Genomic DNA, 21,059 nt, shown 5'->3' on the forward strand with positions numbered 1-21,059 from the left:
TCGTATATGGGGTGTTCATGGCGAGCCGGACGCTTAAACATTATTTTCAGGGTCACCCAATCACTGTGGTTAGCTCTGCTCCTTTGGGAGACATCATTCAAAACAGAGAAGCCACTGGACGAGTCGCCAAGTGGGCCATTGAGCTTGGGTCTCATGGGTTGAAGTATGTACCATGTACTACAATCAAATCTCAAGCACTGGTTGACTTCATTAATGACTGGACAAAGATGCAGATGCCAGAAGAGAAACCAGACAACACATATTGGAATATTCATTTTGATGGGTCCAGACAATTGGAAGGCTCCGGGGCTGGAGTGGTTTTAACCTCCCCTCGAGGTGACAAATTTTGTTATGTGTTACGGCTGGTGTTTCCTTGCACTAACAATGCGGCAGAGTATGAAGCCTTGCTCCATGGTATTCGAGTGGCCAAAGAGATGAGTCTAAGCCGGGTCAGGTGTCTTGGCGACTCAGATTTAGTGGCTCAACAAGTATCAGGCGATTGGGATTCCAAAGACCCTCTCATGGCGGCTTATCACCACGAAGTTGATGCTGTTGCAGGACATTTTAAAGGATATCAGGTGGAGCACATCGATCGTAGGAAGAACGAAGCGGCTGATGCTCTAAGCCGGTTGGGATCTCAGCGTAAGCCGGTGCCACCTAACACCTTTTTGGATGTTTTGCATAACCCGTCTGTCAAGTTACCCACGGAAGAAGAGCTAGCCGTTCCTGACCCGGAGGCGCAGTTGGTGGCGGCTCTTCATGTCATCCCAAATTGGACAGTGCCGTTCTTGGCTTACATGACCCAGGGAGAGTTGCCAGCGGATGAGACCCTGGCTCGACAGATAATCTAGCGGTCTAAGTCAATGACGATTTCTGATGGAGAACTATACCATCGCAGCGTCTCTGGAGCATTTCAGCGGTGTGTTTCCCCTGAAGAAGGCCAAGAAATACTTCGTGAGATCCATGAAGGCGATTGTGGTCATCACGCCGGGTCAAAATCTCTGGTGGCCAAGGCTTTTCGTCACGGTTTTTACTGGTTGACAACTCACGTGATGTAGAGGATCTGGTCAGTAGATGTGATGGATGTCAAAAGTTCGCACGACGAGCACATGTGTCGGCTCAAGAACTCCGGATGATTCCAATCACTTGGCTGTTTGCGGTCTGGGGGCTTGACATGGTGGTACCTTTCAAAAGGTCTAAGGATAAAAAGACACATCTTCTAGTGGCAGTTGATAAATTCACAAAGTGGGTTGAGGCGGAGCCGGTGAGTAAGTGTGATGCGGCCACGGCGGTTCAGTTTATGAAAAAGGTGATCTTCCATTTTGGTTTTCCACACAGCATTATCACTGACAAGTGGCACTAATCTCTCCCAAGGGGCTATGGAGGAGTTTTGTCAACGTGAGCATATTCGGCTTGATGTTTCTTCCGTAGCTCATTGCTACGTCTTGAGCTTGCGTTGGTTTTCCCCGAAGAGGAAGGGATGATGCAGTAGAGTAGCGTAAGTATTTCCCTCAGTTTTTGAGAACCAAGGTATCAATCCAGTAGGAGCCCATGCTCAAGTCCCCCGTACCTGCACAAAGCGATAGCTACTCGCAACCAACATGATTAGGGGTTGTCAAGCCCTTCACGGTCACTTACGAGAATGAGATCTGATAGATAGAATATTTTTGGTATTTTTGATATAAAGATGCAAAGTAAAAAGTAAAGGCAAAGTAAATAGCAAAGCAATATAAAAGTGATGGAGATTGATATGATGAGAATAGACCCGGGGGCCATAGGTTTCACTAGTGGCTTCTCTCAAGAGCATAAGTATTCTACGGTGGGTGAACAAATTACTGTTGAGCAATTGATAGAATTGTGCATAATTATGAGAATATCTAGGCATGATCATGTATATAGGCATCACGTCCATGACAAGTAGATCGAAACGATTCTGCATCTACTACTATTACTCCACTCATCGACCGCTATCCAGCATGCATCTAGAGTATTAAGTTAAAAACAGAGTAACGCCTTAAGCAAGATGACATGATGTAGAGAGATAAATTCATGCAATATGAAATAAACCCCATCTTGTTATCCTCGATGGCAACGATACAATACGTGTCTTGCTGCCCCTTCTGTCACTGGGTAAGGACACCGCAAGATCGAACCCAAAGCTAAGCACTTCTCCCATGGCAAGAACTACCAATCTAGTTGGCCAAACCAAATGGATAATTCAAAGAGACTTGCAAAGATAACCAATCATGCATAAAAGAATTCAGAGAAGATTCAAATATTATTCATAGATAGACTTGATCATAAACCCACAATTCATCGGTATCAACAAACACACCGCAAAAAGAAGATTACATCGAATAGATCTCCACAAGAGAGGGGGAGAACTTTGTATTGAGATTCAAAGAGAGAGAAGAAGCCATCTAGCTACTAACTATGGACCCGAAGGTCTGAGGTAAACTACTCACACTTCATCGGAGGGGCTAGGATGATGTAGAAGCCCTCCGTGATGACGGCCCTCTTCCGGCGGAGCTCCGGAACAGGCCCCAAGATGGGATCTCATGGATACAAAAACTTGCGACGGTGGAATTAGGTTTTTGGCTCCTGTTCTGATCGTTTGGGGGTAAGTGTGTATATATAGGAGGAAGGAGTACGTTGGTGGAGCACCAAGGGGCCCACGGGGCAGGGGGCGCGCCCTAGGGGGGGGCCACCCTCGTGACCACCTCTTTGATCCCTTGCAGTAGGGTCCAAGTCTCCTGGATCACGTTCGGTGAGAAAATCATGTTTCCGAAGATTTTATTCCATTTGGACTCCGTTTGATATTCTGTTTATCCGAAACACTAAAATAGGCAAAAAAATAACAATTCTGGGTTGGGCCTCCGGTTAATAGGTTAGTCCCAAAAATAATATAAAAGTGGAAAATAAAGCCTAATATAGTCCAAAATAGTAGATAATATAGCATGGAGCAATCAAATATTATAGATACGTTGGAGACGTATCAGGCATCCCCAAGCTTAATTCCTGCTCATCCTCGAGTAGGTAAATGATAAAAAGAGAATTTTTGATGCGAACTGCTACTTGGCATAATTTCAATGTAAATCTTCTTAATTGTGGTATGAATATTCAGATTAGAAAGATTCAAGACAAAAGTTTATATTGACATAGAAAATAATAATACTTCAAGCATACTAACAAAGCAATTATGTCTTCTCAAAATAACATGGCCAAAGAAAGTTATCCCTACAAAATCATATAGTCTGGCTATGCTCCATCTTCCCCACACAAAGTATTTAAATCATGCACAACCCCGATGACAAGCCAAGCAATTGTTTCATACTCTAACTTTTTCAAAACTTTTTCAATCTTCACGCAATACATGAGCGTGAGCCATGGCTATATCACTATAGGTGGAATAGAATGGTGGTTGTGGAGAAGACAAAAAGGAGAAGATAGTCTGACATCAACTAGGCGTATCAATGGGCTATGGAGATGCCCATCAATAGATATCAATGTGAGTGAGTAGGGATTGCCATACAACGGATGCACTAGAGCTATAAATGTATGAAAGGTCAACAAAAGAAACTAGTGGGTGTGCATCCAACTTTCTTGCTCACGAAGACCTAGGGCAATTTGAGGAAGCCCATCATTGGAATATACAAGCCAAGTTATATAACATAAAATTCCCACTAGTATATGAAAGTGACAACATATGAGACTCTCTATATGAAGAACATGGTGCTACTTTGAAGCACAATATATGAGACTCGCTATATCATGGTGCTACTTTGAAGCACAAGTGTGGAAAAAAGGATAGTAGCATTGCCCCTTATTTATTTATTTTATTTTATTGGGCCTTCTTTTTTTCTTTGGCCTTTTTTTTGGGACAATGCTCTATTGAATGATGATCATCACACTTCTATTTATTTACAACTCAATGATTACAACTCGATACTAAAACAAAGTATGACTCTATATGAATGCCTCCGGCGGTGTACCGAGATATGCAATGAATCAAGAGTGACAAGTATGAAAGAATTATGAACGATGGCTTTGCCACAAATACTATGTCAACTACATGATCATGCTAAGCAATATGACAATGATGGATGTGTCATGATGAACTAGATGGTGGAAAGTTGCATGGCAATATATCTCGGAATGGCTATGGAAATGCCATAATAGGTAGGTATGGTGGCTGTTTTGAGGAAGGTATATGGTAGGTGTATGATACCGGTGAAAGTTGCGCGGTATTAGAGAGGCTAGCAAGGGTGGAAGGGTGAGAGTGCGTATAATCCATGGACTCAACATTAGTCATAAAGAACTCATATACTTATTGCAAAAATTTAGAAGTTATCAAAGCAAAGTGTTACTCACATGCTCCTAGGGGGATAGATTGGTAGGAAAAGACCATCGCTCATCCCCGACCGCCACTCATAAGGAAGACAATCAATAAATAAATCATGCTCCGACTTCATCACATAACGGTTCACCATACGTGCATGCTACGGGAATCACAAACTTCAACACAAGTATTCTTTAAATTCACAACTACTCAACTAGCATGACTTTAATATTATCACCTCCATATCTCAAAACAATTATCATGCTTCAATCTTTTCTTAGTATTCAACACACTCAAAAGAAAGTTCCATAAATCTTGAATACCAAGCATATTGTTATTAGGCAAATTACCATGCTATTAAGAGATTCTCAAATTAATTTAAGTGAAGCATGAGAGATCAATAGTTTCTTTAAAACATATCCACCACCGTGCTCTAAAAGATCTAAGTGAAGCACATAGAGCAAAATTATCTAGCTCAAAAGATATAAGTGAAGCACATAGAGCAAAATTATCTAGCTCAAAAGATATAAGTGAAGCACATAGAGTGTTCTATCAAATTTTAATTCATGTATGGCTCTCTCAAAAGGTGTGTACAGCAAGGATGATTGTGGCATACTAACAAACAAAGACACAAATAATACAAGATGCTCCAAGCAAAACACATATCATGTTGGTGAATAAAAATATAGCTCCAAGTAAATTACCGATGGAAGTGGACGAAAGAGGGGATGCCTTCCGGGGCATCCCCAAGCTTTGACTTTTTGGTGTCCTTGGATTATCTTGGGGGTGCCATGGTCATCCCCAAGCTTAGGCTCTTGCCACTCCTTGTTCCATGATCCATCAAAAGAATTCACCCAAAACTTGAAAACTTCACAACACAAAACTCAAAATAGAAAACTCATGAGCTCCGTTAGCGAAAGAAAACAAAAGACCACTTCAAGGTACTGTAATGAACTCATTCTTTATTTATATTGGTGTTAAAACTACTGCATTCCAACTTATCTATGGATTATAAACTATTTTACTAGCCATAGATTCATCAAAATAAGCAAACAACACACGAAAAACAGAATCTGTCAAAAACAGAACAGTCTGTAGTAATCTGTAGCTAGCGCAAGATATGGAACCCCAAAAATTCTAAAATAAATTGCTGGACGTGAGTAATTTATCTATTAATAATCTGCAAAAATAATTAACTAAATATCACTCTTCAAATAAAAATGACAGCAGTTCTCGTGAGCGCTAAAGTTTCTGTTTTTTACAGCAAGTTCAACAAGACTTTCCCCAAGTCTTCCCAACGGTTCTACTTGGCACAAACACTAATTAAACACAAAAAACACAAAAAAACAGAGGCTAAATAATTTATTTATTACTAAACAGGAGAAAAAGCAAGGAATAAAAATAAAATTGGGTTGCCTCCCAACAAGCGCTATCGTTTAACGCCCCTAGCTAGGCATAACGAGTAAGAATAGATCTAGGTATTGCCATCTTTGGTAGGTAATTCTTCAATTAGGCATCTACCATCTTTAGGAATTTCTTTCTCTTTATTAATTATCAAACTTTTAGGCACAAGATCGAAAAGTTCATTTATAATAAATGGTTCTTTAATGATAGCAAAAAGATTGGGATGAATACTTATAGATTTAAGATCAGCAGTTTCCTTACTAGATGATTCACCCTTATTTTTATGAACATACATAAGCTTGGCAATTTTAGTAGGAGGACTAGGTGTATTCTTTACGGAAGAAAAATCGGTTCCCAAATTTGCAATGATACCCTCAAGTTTTATCAATTCTAGTAGAATCTAAGTTCATCTTCTCATTAACTATGGGTTCCTTTTCCTTAATATTTTTCAATGTCATTCCTACCTTAGATCCATATTGAGTAATTTGATTGTGGATCTTTTTATCTAGATTTTCAATTGATTCAATAGTAGCAACTTTATTTTCAATAATTTCAAGTCTTTGCATAACATGCTCCAAAGTTAACATGGTTCCATTAACCAAAAGAGGTGGTGAGCCAAAATAAATCTATCATAGCATTATAAGAATCAAAAGTATGGCTACCCAAGAAGTTCCCTCCGGTAATGGTATCGAGGATATATCTATACCAAGGATTAACACCTACATAAAAATTGCGAAGAAGAACTAAGGTAGATTGTTTCCTGGTAGATCTATTTTGAGCATTGCAAATTCTATACCAAGCATCTTTTAGATTTTCTCCCTCCCTTTGTTTAAAATTTAGAACTTCACTCTCGGGAGACAACGGAGAAGATATGAGACTAGCCATGACGACAAGCAAACAAACTAGCACACGAGCAAACAAAAAGGCAAACAGAGAGGGAGGATGGAGAGAGAGAGGGCGAATAAAATGGCAACGGTGCATTGGGGGGAGAGGAAAACAACAAGCAAATGGCAAATAATGTAATGCGAGAGATAGGGATTGTGATGGGTACTTGGTATGTTGACTTTTTGCGTAGACTCCCCGGCAACGGCGCCAGAAATCCTTCTTTCTACGTCTTGAGCTTGCGTTGGTTTTCCCCGAAGAGGAAGGGATGATGCAGCAGAGTAGCGTAAGTATTTCCCTCAGTTTTTGAGAACCAAGGTATCAATCCAGTAGGAGCCCACGCTCAAGTCCCTCGTACCTGCACAAAGCGATAGCTACTCGCAACCAACGCGATTAGGCGTTGTCAAGCCCTTCACGGTCACTTACGAGAATGAGATCTGATAGATAGAATATTTTTGGTATTTTTGATATAAAGATGCAAAGTAAAAAGTAAAGGCAAAGTAAACAGCAAAGCAATATAAAAGTGATGGAGATTGATATGATGAGAATAGACCCGGGGGCCATAGGTTTCACTAGTGGCTTCTCTCAAGAGCATAACTATTCTACGGTGGGTGAACAAATTACTGTTGAGCAATTGATAGAATTGTGCATAATTATGAGAATATCTAGGCATGATCATGTATATAGGCATCACGTCCGTGACAAGTAGATCGAAACGATTCTGCATCTACTACTATTACTCCACTCATCAACCGCTATCCGACATGCATCTAGAGTATTAAGTTAAAAATAGAGTAACGCCTTAAGCAAGATGACATGATGTAGAGAGATAAATTCATGCAATATGAAATAAACCCCATCTTGTTATCCTTGATGGCAACGATACAATACGTGCCTTGCTGCCCCTTCTGTCACTGGGTAAGGACACTGCAAGATCGAACCCAAAGCTAAGCACTTCTCCCATGGCAAGAACTACCAATCTAGTTGGCCAAACCAAATGGATAATTCAAAGAGACTTGCAAAGATAACCAATTATGCATAAAAGAATTCAGAGAAGATTCAAATATTATTCATAGATAGACTTGATCATAAACCCACAATTCATCAGTCTCAACAAACACACCGCAAAAAGAAGATTACATCGAATAGATCTCCACAAGAGAGGGGGAGAACTTTGTATTGAGATTCAAAGAGAGAGAAGAAGCCATCTAGCTACTAACTATGGACCCGAAGGTCTGAGGTAAACTACTCACACTTCATCGGAGGGGCTAGGATGATGTACAAGCCCTCCGTGATGACGGCCCTCTTCCGGTGGAGCTCCGGAACAAGCCCCAAGAAGGGATCTCGTGGATACAGAAAGTTGCGGCGGTGGAATTAGGGTTTTGGCTCCTGTTTTGATCGTTTGGGGGTACGTGTGTATATATAGGAGGAAGGAGTATGTCGGTGGAGCACCGAGGGGCCCATGAGGCAGGGGGCGCGCCCTAGGGGGGGCCCACCCTCGTGACCACCTCTTTGATCCCTTGCAGTAGGGTCCAAGTCTCCTGGATCACGTTCGATGAGAAAATCACGTTTCCGAAGATTTTATTCCGTTTGGACTCCGTTTGATATTTTGTTTATCCGAAACACTGAAATAGGCAAGAAAACAGCAATTCTGGGCTGGTTCTCCGGTTAATAGGTTAGTCCCAAAAATAATATAAAAATGGAAAATAAAGCCCAATATAGTCCAAAACAGTAGATAATATAGCATGGAGCAATCAAAAATTATAGATACGTTGGAGACATATCACTCATCCTCAATCCAATGGTCAAGCTGAGAGAGAAAATCAGGAAATTTTAAAAGGTCTCAAACCCCGGCTTATGGTTCCTTTACAGCGAATGCCAGGTTGTTGGGTAGAGGAATTACCCTCGGTGCTGTGGAGTATCAACACCACACCTAACAGGTCTACAGGTTACACACCTTTCTTCATGGTGTATGGAGCAGAAGCAGTGTTGCCTACTGACACCGTCATGACTCGCCCCGTGTGGCAGTTTATGTTGAAGCCAATAATGAACAAGCCAGACAGGATGCACTCGACTTGTTAGATGAAGAAAGAGACTTAGCAGCGGCTCGATCAGCAATCTATCAACAGAACCTGCGCCGTTATCACAGCCGCCGGGTTAAGTCCAGGACTTTTCAAGAAGGCGACCTGGTGCTCCGGCTCATCCAGGATCTGTCAGATGCACACAAGTTATCCCCACCTTGGTAAGGACCCTTTGTGGCCAGCAAGAACTTAAACAACGGGTCATATTACCTCATTGACGTTCGAAAGCACAAAGACTCACGTAAGTCGGAGGAAGAGACCCGCCGACCGTGGAACATTGCTCAACTTCGGCCATACTACACCTGAGCCACCGGCTCTCATCATGTACATACTTTAACATTGTATATACCATGATAAGTAATAAATCAGGACCATCGGTCTCTTTTCTTTTTCAAAATATTATGCATCTTTGTTATTTCTTATTTTCAAATGACTATTAAGGAGCTGATCATATTTGAATCAAGTCTAACCATTTTGGGTCAGGCTTATGATCGTATTCGAATCTAGCTGCAACTCTTATGATCACTTGGGGGCTTCCTATTCAAACATAGGTCGTATTCGAACCGAAGAGAACATAGCTGTCGTAACCCTCTTGATCAGCTCAAGGCCAAACTCACTAGGGGGCTTCTTGATCGTATCCGAATCATAGCTTAACCCCTTTTGGGTCCGACTTGGATCGTATTCGAATCAGGGTCGTTAAAAACCTCTTAAGGTCATTTGGGGGCTTCCTGTTCAAACATAGGTCGTATTCGAACCAAAGAGAACATAGCTGTCGGTACCCTCTTGATCGGCGCAACGCCAAAGCCACTTGGGGCTATATGATCGTATTCGAACCTTAGCTTAACCCCTTTGGTCCGGTTTACTGATCGTACTCGAATCAAAAACCCCCAAATACAAAGTTAAATCGTACTCATTACCTGTTATTTGCTTTTTTAGTTTTTTGTTGTCTCAATTTCACAAATAATTAGCATGATCTTCTTCGCCGGCTGGACTATTTGACAACAAAGCCGCCAAGGTATGATGATTATTAAGTATTCAGAAGCATTGACTTCTCAAAAAGATTGAGTTATCAACTTCATCACCCGGGTTATTTAAACCGGTGGTCTAAGGATCAAAGGTACAAGTATGGCTATTGTTTATAGGCAATTGCCTGCTGCATTAACCAAAGGGTTAGTTTCAGCCTTGTTCTCTTTTTATATCTGTTTCTGTTTTCATATTGGCTACAAGCCGGGTGTTTTAACCCGTTCGGTACTAAGCCGCCAAGCCAGTTTTTTCTCTTGTATTTACAGGAACAGAGCCGAAGTATTACAGGAATAACCATAAATGTGATGCATATATTGACATCAGGAAACACAGAATCACATACAAGTGTTTTATGCGCGATGGCATAAGCAAAGCATGCAGTGTTTTTACAGCTAAACTATTACAAGGCTTTTATAAGCCCATGAAGATGGTTATTGCTCCTCCCTCACCGGATCACTGCCCTATGTTAACTGGAAGCTAGGTTTTGACCAGTCAAAACCATTCACGGCGACAAAATATGCTTCTTCGTCAATCAGGCCGGACGGGTCAACTTCCGGGGCAAATGTATTTTCACGAACTGGCGGGATTAAATCTGTCACCTTGTACGAGGGAGTTGCCATCTTCTTATTTTCAACATCAAAACCCGGCTGATACTTGTCGATGTTGGTTTCATCTCCAAGAATAGTCGCCTGAGGTTGGACTCCGTGCACGCAAGCCATGAAGTCATCCTGCTCAAAGGGAGATCCGTCTTCCTTCACGGTGGGATATCCTCTGGCCACGTCCGCCGGGTCTAGATCTGGCACCTAAGCCTTGGAGCGGCTCAGGGCAGTCAAAGCTCCGGCTCTCGCACAGGAGCGCTTCACTTCTTGAAATCTGGCGGGTAGGATTGACAGTTTATTCAAGACGTCGCTGAGCCGGTTGGGTCCTTGATTGGCAGGAGAGATGGCGGCAAGTGCCCATTGTACGCCAATATACAATTGTTCCACTAAGGTATACACTGCATTCAGTTTAATGACATGATCTTGGCTCAGATTCTTGCTTCGTGGGCCTGCACATATTTTATAAACAAAGTCAGCTGGCGGCTTATATTCCGGATCAGCAAAAAGTACTCCCTCCATTTTTGTATACAAGGCCACTATCTCAAATTATAGGTACCTAGGTAGAATTTAATGTGTGCTTTGGCATCCAACTCTTCTTTTCGTTTACTGTGAACATTAACACCCCGCATGCAATCCTTCGGGCGGCGAACAACAAGCAAACTCCCTCACTCCCCTCGCTCCGCCCGCGAAGAGCAATTTTTAATCCCGCGCACAGCTCTCTCTCTCTCCCGCCGCTTTCACTCGTTGCATGCAGCCATGCAGAGCATGCATTGGACGTCCGAAAAACGGGCTGCAAATACTTGCCCGCGCCATCTTTTGCTTGTCTGCGCCATTTTTTTTGCATATTCTCGCCCGCGCCATCTTTTGCTCGTCCGCGCCATCTTTTCCAAAGGTTCGCGGGCGCCAAACACTGACCTGTTTGCTATTTATACTCCACTGTTCATACTGAGACGCATCAAGTTGTAGGCCAGCAGCTATACACCAAAGGATGTTTCCTGATTTGAACGTCCATGTAGAGGAGGTTGAAGACGACATCCATGGTGGTGGTAGCGGATATCGGTTCGGGTGGCACTGGCGGAGGTTCTACTGGTGCTGCAGGCCATGAAGCCGCCGGACGAGGGACGCTCGGCCTCGTCGGGCGCGTGATCACCAAAGGTTGGCGCGCCGGCCAGACCTCGTCCAGCGTCGCACGAGCCGGACGTGGGCATGCCGCCCTCGGGTTGGTCGGCCGCGGACGAGGCGGCTTCGAGGCATCGGCTTCCTCGAGCAATATTGGACGAGGTGGCGGAAGAAACGGCGGGCGTCTCGGTTTGGCCGGCCGCGGGCACAACTTCGAGCAGGCCAGCAGCGGTCACGGTGGCTTCAATCAGGCCGGCAGCGGGCACGGCGGCTACAGTCAGGCCAGCAGGGGACGCTGTGCTGGCAGCCTTGGGATTACCGGTCGAGGTCGTCGCATCGTCATGGGTCGTGATGGTTTCGGGCGCGCTGTTGAACGAACTGTGGGCATCGGAGATGCTACGTGGATTTATCCCACGGCAAGGTCCAGTAGCTCTGGCACGGGAGGTGACACCTCTGGAGCGCGCCGCGACACGGACGGTGCGGGCAGCAACTCTTGCACGGGAGGTGACACCTCCGGAGCGCGCCGCGAGACGGACGGTGCAGGCAACAGTTCTGGCATGGGGGGTGATACCTCCGGCACGGGTGGTTCGTCGAGCACGGCTGGCGACGAGGATGAACTGGTCGACGGCACGAATGGTGTGGGCGTTGATCTCAGTAAGTTTTTATCTCCATTTATGTGTTAGAGGTTTTGCATGAGTACTGGTTAAGGTTGTCACGTTAGAGTAAGCAATGAACTAAATAGTGTGATCATTTGTATGCAGATCATTTTGGACACATCGTAAGGAGGACATGGTATTCTGACGACTGCAAGCGCAACATATATTCACAGATTCTGGCGAGAAATGGTAATGGTAGGTTGAAGCGTGGTCTTCCCAAACAATTGGCACAGCTCTTGCATGTTTCCCCGAGGTGTCTTAGGCGCATATGGAATACAGGCCAAACTCTTCATGGAGTCAACTCTATGATCAACAAGAAGGCAAAAAATTGTGGACGGAAAAGGGTTGAGATAGACACTACCGTGATGGAGGAAATACCCTTGGGTCAGCGGACGACTATATGCGATCTTTCAGCGGCAATGCATATGAAGAGCTCCATTGTTTACAATCGGTTGAAGGAAAAGAAGATCAGGCGTCACTCAAATGACCTTAAGCCTGACTTAACAGATGACAATAAGAAGGCACGTGTTCGGTACTGCCTGTCCCAGCAGGTGCCCGGGAACTGTCCGGAAAATCCCGTGTTCAAGGCAGGATATGATCAAGTTCATATAGATGAAAAGTGGTTCTACCGCACGAAGAAAAGCCAGAAATTTTACTTGGGCCCCACAGAACCAAATCCGAAGAGAAGCGTGAGGAACAAGAACTACATAGAGAAAGTGATGTTCTTGTGTGCCGTCGCAAGACCGAGGTTTGATGTTGATGGAAATTGCACTTTTGATGGCAAGATCAGTGTGTGGGCATTTGTTGAGAAGAAGGCTGCCTTGAAGAAGAGCAAGAACAGAAAACATGGGGCTTTGGAGCTCAAGCCCATTCCGGTTGTGAACAAGGAATTTAGTCGCACGTTCCTCATCACGAGAGTAATTCCTGCGATAAAGGCAAAGTGGCCTGCTGAGGACCGCCATCAAACTATTTACATCCAGCAAGACAATGCCAAAACTCATGTTTCGGTGAATGACAAGGAAGTTTTAGAGGCGGCATAGGCCGGTGGTTGGGACATTAGGATCGTATGTCAGCCACCAAACTCTCCAGATGAAAACATTTTAGATCTTGGCTACTTTGCTTCTATCCAGGCTATGTTTCACAAAAAGATGCCAAAAAATATCCAGGAAATATTGGATAAAGTGGATGAATCTTATGCTAAGTATCCTGTTCAACGGATGAACCGGATTTGGCTAAGTCATCAAGCTTGCATGCTGAGACAATTAGGCTTAAGGGTTCCATTCACTATGCCGTTCCTCACATTAAGAAGAAGCCGCTCGAGAGGCAAGGTCGTCTACCGATTAGGCTTAAGTGCGAGCCGTCATATATCTTAGCTGCCGAAGAATTTCTCAGTTCGTATATGGTGTTCTATCTGCGTAAACCTTTTGTAGTGGAAACATCTATGCTTGCAAAGAGGCCTGCCGAGGACTGTCATCAGTTCGTAGACGATGTTGTATCGACATAATCCTTTTGTAATGGAAACATCTATGCCTTAATGTATGCAAGTTTTTACCATTCAGATTCAACTTTTTTGTACTCCATTATCACACTTAGTCGTCACACTTAAACAAGAGTAGCAATGTTCATAAATCATAAGCGCACAAGACTAAAACATGACTCATAACTTGAACAACGCAAGATTAAAGGAAGAGTAGCACAGTTCATAATCCAACAATGGAATCACACTTCAAACTTGACAACACAATGATCGAAGACATGAAAGAGGAGACTACTTCTCATCTACGAGCTCAATATCAATGGAATCCGGCACTACCATGTCCGGGTCAAATGTATCAGGTGCATACTCACCTCGCCGGTCGTAATTTTTGGAGTCCAGAATATGTACCACTTGGGGTGGATACATCTCTGTTACGTCGTCAACGAAGACACCTTCTTCCTCCTCATAGTTATCAAGGTCGTCTTCCATGCCGATGAGGTCTCTGGCCAGCAGAACCTGTGCATGTTCGGTCCCCTTCTCTACGTCAAGCCACCTTCCTAATGCACTCAGAGATCGCATGCTCCATGGTGGCATCTTCTCTGACAACTGTACGTCGACGGCGCCTAGTTGCTGGTCTTCTGTCTCTGCGTCGGAGTCGACAAGGCCGGTGATGAAGTCAAACTTGTCGTGGTGGACGGCGGCTACGGCTGCCATGTCGTTGCCTGCAGCCCGGCCATCTCCGACGCTTGAAACAAAGCTACGGCCGCCGCTTGCAGCCCAGCCGCCGACACCGCTTGAAACGTAGCCACCGTCGCCTGCAGCTTCCTGTCCGCCGCCGCTTGAAACAGAGCCGCCGTGGCAAGCAGCCCAGCGTCCGCTGCTGCTTGAGACCGAGCGGCAGCCTGCGTGCGACTTGCTGCCATCGCCACCTGTAGCCCAGCCTCTGCTGCCACTGCCTCCACTAGCCATAGGAGAAGAGAAGAAGATGGAATGGACGAGGAAGGAAGAAGGAGAAGAGCGGACGCAAGCAATGAATAGGAGATGAGCGGACGTCTAGCAGAAAGTAGCTAGCGTCATTATCACAACATGCATGCACGCATTAAACTGGTTTGCTTATACGAGGAAGGATCATTAATTCTTACCTCGTTTTGTGTTGGTGGCCTTGTATAGATGCAATATGTATTTTTGATAGTGGCCTTGTATACAAAAATGGAGGGAGTACACAAGATTAAAGACAGACGGCTTACCAACGATGACGGCCACCATTTGAGACACCCGACCCTTTAGACCATTTAGCTCTGTTGAAACCTCTTCAAGGGCTGCCTCGGCGTTCTCGGCGCGTTGTGTTAGAAGCATTTTTTCCTCTGCCCAGGTTTTCTTCTTGGCAGTGAAGCTAGTCTTTAAATTTTCCGTCTCAGAGAGATTTATTTGCAATTTGGAGTTAGCAGACTTGATTTTGGCCTCCTGACCCGCCAGCCGGGTCTTCGCATCAGTCAATTGCGAGCTCGGTTCAAATAAGGAATTCTGCAAAAAACGTACCTAGATTGGCACTTGGGGGCTAATGTATGTCAAAACAATTTCTTATGACTATAAAGACATACTTTAAGTCCCAAGTACTTTACAAAGTAACAGCACTTGGCACTTGGAGGCTAATGTATGCTATTCAGCAAGTTTCTCAAGGTTAAGCCGGATTATGAAGTTCTTTGAATACGGTACAAGACAATGTAAAGTACCGGCTCATTCATGATCACAATGAACCGGTCCTTGGGGACTACAGGTAAAGCTTTGTTCTATTTTTATTGAACTCAAGAAAAGTTTCAAAGGTAAAAGTCTTGGCCTATATTATCAAGTCTACAGATTATTCCGGTTCTCTCATAATCTGAAGACTTGGGGGCTGGCAGAATATAGATAAGCCGGAAGAACATACCTCGTATTTCAGCTGCAACTATTTGACCATTTCGATCTCTGAGTCGCGACTGGAGTGCACATGGCTGAGATAGCCGGATAAAACATCATTGGCATTTAGATGATCATAATGTGCAATGTCAAAGCGCACTTTCTGCCTCTCCAATGCCTCTTGTTTTGTCATGTGACGAGCCAGCACGGTTGGATTCCCCGGTTCAACAAAGCGGCTCCTGATGATCAAAACGTCTTGTGCAGACGGTGATGGCGGGTTGGCCGAGCTCGATGGTTCAGTTGTGGAAGGGTTAATGGTGGTATCATCAAACGACGGCTCAGGAGGATTTGCTTCTGCATTGACAGGCGGGTCTTCTGGAGTTTCCATTGATCGAGGAGAAGGTGGCCTTGCCGGTTCAAGAGCAAGGACTGGCGGGTCTTCTGCCGGTTTAGTCACCTTGGCCTTCTTAGACTTAGATTGGCCACTAAGTGAAAGATTATAGGACTATCAATATAAAGAGACAATTTGAAAAACACGAAAGACAAAGGTTTTTTCCTTACCCAGGGGCAGTCTTGAAGGCCGGAAACTAGGTTTGAGATGAGTCGCCAGAAGAGCGAGATAACTCCTGCAAAGATAAAGCAAAGTAAGTAATACAAGGAAGGGCATCCATTAACAGAAAGTCGAAGACAAAGAAATAAACCTCATTTTGGCGTTTTTGAGGAGTTTGTTGAAGAACAACAGCCGGTTCGTCTTCGGTATGGGCTTGACGGCGGCTCTCATGTTGCTGTTTTTTCAAAAGAAAGTGAGGGTCCAGATAAGCCAAAGGGTGTGAAAACCTTACTTTCCGGGTTACGACTCGAAGTTTCTGTTTTGGCAAATGGGCTGAGTCGGAGGAAATAGTTACCTCTTATTCCACGGCCTGACTGGCCCCAGTGTCATCCTGGTAATGATCAGTGTTAATAAGATTGTTAAAAAGTTGGCCAAGGGAGTCAAGGGCTACCTCCGACTCAGAAGAATCGTCAAGCTTCATCCAATCTTCAGCAGTGCTCTTCTTCTTCTTTTTCGACCTCCGGGTCATTTTCTTGGCATTTATGGCGGCGGCTCTTGCTTTCTTGACAGCTTCATGGTCATATTTAACTTTCCAGAAATCAGATCTGGCCTGCAGACACATAAAAACAAGATGAAAGGTTAGACAAGTATTAAACAATACGGCTGGAAAAAATACAAAGGAGGGAGATCAGAGTATCCTTACTTCTGGCACCGGGTTAAGCTTGCAGAAGGGGTTTAACCCGACGATACTGCAGTCTTCGTATTTTTCGTTCACCAGAAGGGTTGACATTGAATCAATATCTTCTTCCGTTAGTTGAACGGAGTTGTGAGGAAGAGAGTCATTCGGGCCTCCACCATACTCGTACATCCGTTTTGACCGACGACTTAGAGGGATGACCCGCCATGAGATCCAGCAGCGGGTCAGATCAACTCCAGTTAACCCGTTCCCTAACAAAGCATTAATCCTTTTGATGGATGGTACCAGCTTCTTGCGTTCAGCAGCAGTGAGCTTGTCAGGGAGCGCGAACTTGGAGTCAAGACGTTTGGGGCGATAACCCGGCAGTGGCTTCTCGTTTGCCGGTGAAATGTCTTGACAGTAGAACCTAGTCTGATTCTAGTCTTTTGGATGACTCGGCAAGACTATGAGGGGAAAGACAGCGCCCTGCCGACACTGAATTGAGATGCCTCCAAGCTCCAAGCTAAGGCCGTTGGTGCACTTGTTCTGCCGGTTCAGATAAAAATATTCTCTAAACAGTTCCACGGTCGGCTCTTCTTGAAGATACACTTCACAGAGCACTTGGAAGTTACAGATGTTAGAAATGGAATTGGGCCCGATATGTTGAGGGTGGAGTTTGAAAAAGTGGAGGACCTCTCTGAAGAACTTTGAGCCGGGCGGTGAGAAGCCACAGTTCATATGGTCAGTAAAAACAATCACTTCGCCAACCCTTGGATTGGGTCGTTCTTCGTCTGGGTTAGGGGCACGGTAAGACATGATGTCTTTTCCTGGCAAATATCCTATGGTGAAGAACTCCTTCAAATGTTCCTCAGTTACTGTTGAGGGAACCCAGTTACAGATGGTTGGTGCTTTGGACGACATGATGTTCAAAAACGAACTAAAAAAAGGCAACATGCCGGTTCAATTCAATGGGAAAATTAACAGTTCAATGATGATAATACAGGGAAGTAATGGCGGCTTAGTTAAGGGCTAATGCCATATAAGGAAAAGTAAGCCGGCACAGTAAGCCGCCATGACTACAGATATTTGAGAAAAGCAAATTCAGCTAAGTGTTGAGACAAACAAGGTTCCTAACTGCTTGGTATTATTCCAGATCAAATGGCCATTCAAAATGGGAAAAATTCTAGACCTAAAAAGTTTAGCGCAGATGAGTCCGTAAGTTCTAATGAGATCTTTGAACCAGAGAAAGGGATCTGTGGGCATCAAGAGTAGGCACAAAAACACTACAGCACAAGCATATATATCTTTTTGGATCAAGAAGAGGCCTGTGGTGGAAGAACTACGAAGAACTACGATGAACTATGAAGAACATGAAGAAATTTGGAAACCCTAATGCGGATCTGAGAAGTGAAAAGGAGAACACTTACAACCACGGATCTTCTATGGAGGTCGCCGCCGTTCTGTGGTCCGATTCGGGTTGATGCAGCGGCCAAGGTCGACGGAGACGGAGGAGAAGCGCGACGGTGGTGAGGCTCGACCAGTAGGAGGGTTGCGAGAGCAAGAAGACGGAGAGAGAGAGAAGAATGAGGAAGGCTGAGGCGTGCCTATTTATAAGGAAAAATGTGAACAGACGAGCGCGAAAATCGAGGGGGAGCCGAATAATGGTTATCCAACTACACAGACGCCTCGATTCTCGGAAGACATTAAAGATGAAGATCCGTTGGGAGATGGCGTCATAAAAGTTTTTTGCGTTTTCAAGAGATGACGTCATGGCAGGTTACAAAAACTTCTGCGAGGATAAGAAGATGAATTTTGTCTAAGTGTTGAAGATTGGCAAAGAATGAAGTTCAAAGTCAACCTGGGGCCTAATGTTGGGGATATAGATATCAGTTATGACCCACCCAGGAGAGGCGGGGTTGTTGGAAATATGCCCTAGAGGCAATAATAAAATGGTTATTGTTGTATTTCCTTGTTCATGATAATTGTCTATTGTTCATGCTATAATTGTATTAACAGGAAACCGTAATACATGTGTGAATACATAGACCACAACATGTCCCTAGTAAGCCTCTAGTTGACTAGCTCGTTGATCAATAGATGGTCATGGTTTCCTGACCATGGACATTGGATGTCATTGATAACGGGATCACATCATTAGGAGAATGATGTGATGGACAAGACCCAATCCTAAGCCTAGCACAAGATCGTATAGTTCGTCTGCTAAAGCTTTTCTAATGTCAAGTATCATTTCCTTAGACCATGAGATTGTGCAACTCCCGGATACCGTAGGAATGCTTTGGGTGTACCAAATGCCACAACGTAACTAGGTGGCTATAAAGGTGCACTACGGGTATCTCCGAAAGTGCATGTTGGGTTGGCACGAATCGAGACTGGGATTTGTCACTCCGTGTAAACGGAGAGGTATATCTGGGCCCACTCGGTAGGACATCATCATAATGTGCACAATGTGACCAAGGAGTTGATCACGGGATGATGTGTTACGGAACGAGTAAAGAGACTTGCCGGTAACGAGATTGAACAAGGTATCGGGATACCGATGATCGAATCTCGGGCAAGTACTATACCGGTAGACAAAGGGAATTATACGGGATTGACTGAATCCTTGACATCGTGGTTCATCCGATGAGATCATCATGGAACATGTGGGAGCCAACATGGGTATCCAGATCCCGCTGTTGGTTATTGACCAGAGAGATGTCTCGGTCATGTCTGCATTATTCCCGAGCCCGTAGGGTCTACACACTTAAGGTTCGATGACGCTAGGGTTATAGGGAAAGTATCTACGCGGTTACTGAATGTTGTTCGGAGTCCTGGATGAGATCCCGGACGTCACGAGGAGTTCCGGAATGGTCCGGAGGTGAAGATTGATATATTGGACGAAGGGTGTTGACCAACATGACCGAAAGGTGTTTCGGGAGCCCCGACAAGTGTTGGGGGGCTTCATGGGCCAAGGGAAGGGGGCAAACCAGCCCACTAAGGAGTTGTGCGCCCCCCTCACCTATTCCCACGTGACCAGGGGGTTTGGGGCGCCCCATCTAGGGTTCCCACCTCCTGACTTGGGGGCCAAGTCACCCAAGGGGGAGATCCCATCTGCCCTGGCCGTCGCCCCCCTAGGGGAAACCCTAGGGCGCCTCCCCTTGCCCTTGCCCCTATATATAGTGGAGGTTTTGGGGGCTGCACAACACACGAGTCTCTCTCTCCCAAGGCGCAGCCCTACCTCTCTCCCTCCTCGTCTCTCATAGTGCTTGGCGAAGCCATGCTGGAGTACCGCGCTCCTTCACCACCACCACACCGTCGTGCTGCTGCTGGACGGAGTCTTCCCCAACCTCTCCCTCTCTCCTTGCTGGATCAAGGCATGGGAGACGTCATCGGGCTGCACGTTGTTGAACGCGGAGGCGCCGTTGTTCGGCACTTAGATCGGAATCAACCGCGATCTGAATCGCTACGAGTACGACTACCTCATCCGCGTTCTAGTAACGCTTCCGCTTAGCGATCTACAAGGGTATGTAGATGCACTTCCCTTCCCCTCGTTGCTAGATTACTCCATAGATTGATCTTGGTGATGCGTAGAAAATTTTAAATTTCTGCTACGATCCCCAACAGTGGCATCATGAGCTAGGTCTATGTGACGCCCCGAGACCGTTGTGCCAGGTGTCTTCCAGTTATTCGCCGTCGTTGCCATGTCATTTGCTTGCGTGTTGCATCTTATCATGTCATCATGTGCATTGCATCATCATATTTTCAAAACTTGCATCTGTCCGGGTCTTCCGGTTCTCTCCGTTGTTCGTTCTGAGCCCAGACACACTTGCACGCGCCCGCGACATGTCTGAAATAGTATTTTATAAGTGGTCGAAAAATGTTCTCGGAATGGGTTGAAACTTGGCATGCGGTGTTGTTATGTTGTAGGTAGGCCGCCTGCCAAGTTTCATCGCATTCGGAGTCCGTTTGACGTCCGAACGGATAACTATATCGGTCAAAACGTCGGACGTTTTTGGTCTCCGGTAACAGTCGCCGGGTCTCTCTCTCTCTCTTCTCTTCTCTCAGCTTGAGACCGTCTACACAGTCCACTACCTATCGCCAGGCCCAACCTAACCTCTCTCGTCAGCCTGCATCCCCCCTCGCGCGCGTCCGCAAGTTGTCCCGAACCCGACCCGGGGAGTCGTCACCGTTGGGTCCGGATCATCCCCAAACGTTTACAAAACGTCACCGTTTTCTTATTTGAATTTCCTAACTATTTTTTTGCGACCGTCCGATTAAGATCAAAGGGACCAGTTGCACCTAACCAAGATTCACCACTATATATTCAGCCTACCTAACCCTAAAACCTAGCCGCCCC

At 45.0% G+C, this 21,059-nt stretch overlaps 1 protein-coding gene across 1 annotated transcript in view; it reads right to left on the bottom strand.

Annotated features, from left to right (window-relative positions):
* The window catches only part of LOC119300116 (mitogen-activated protein kinase kinase kinase 5-like), a 74,374-nt gene extending 63,011 nt beyond the window's left edge, over positions 1 to 11,363 (bottom strand). Inside the window, exon 1 of the mRNA XM_037577179.1 lies at positions 11,244 to 11,363. Within this exon, the coding sequence (XP_037433076.1) occupies positions 11,244 to 11,363 (120 nt within the window). The remainder of the gene's footprint in view (positions 1 to 11,243) is intronic.
* Between the last annotated feature and the right edge of the window lie 9,696 nt (positions 11,364 to 21,059).

The sequence above is a fragment of the Triticum dicoccoides genome, chromosome 5A, assembly GCF_002162155.2.
Source record: "Triticum dicoccoides isolate Atlit2015 ecotype Zavitan chromosome 5A, WEW_v2.0, whole genome shotgun sequence".
NCBI classification, from domain to species: domain Eukaryota; kingdom Viridiplantae; phylum Streptophyta; class Magnoliopsida; order Poales; family Poaceae; genus Triticum; species Triticum dicoccoides.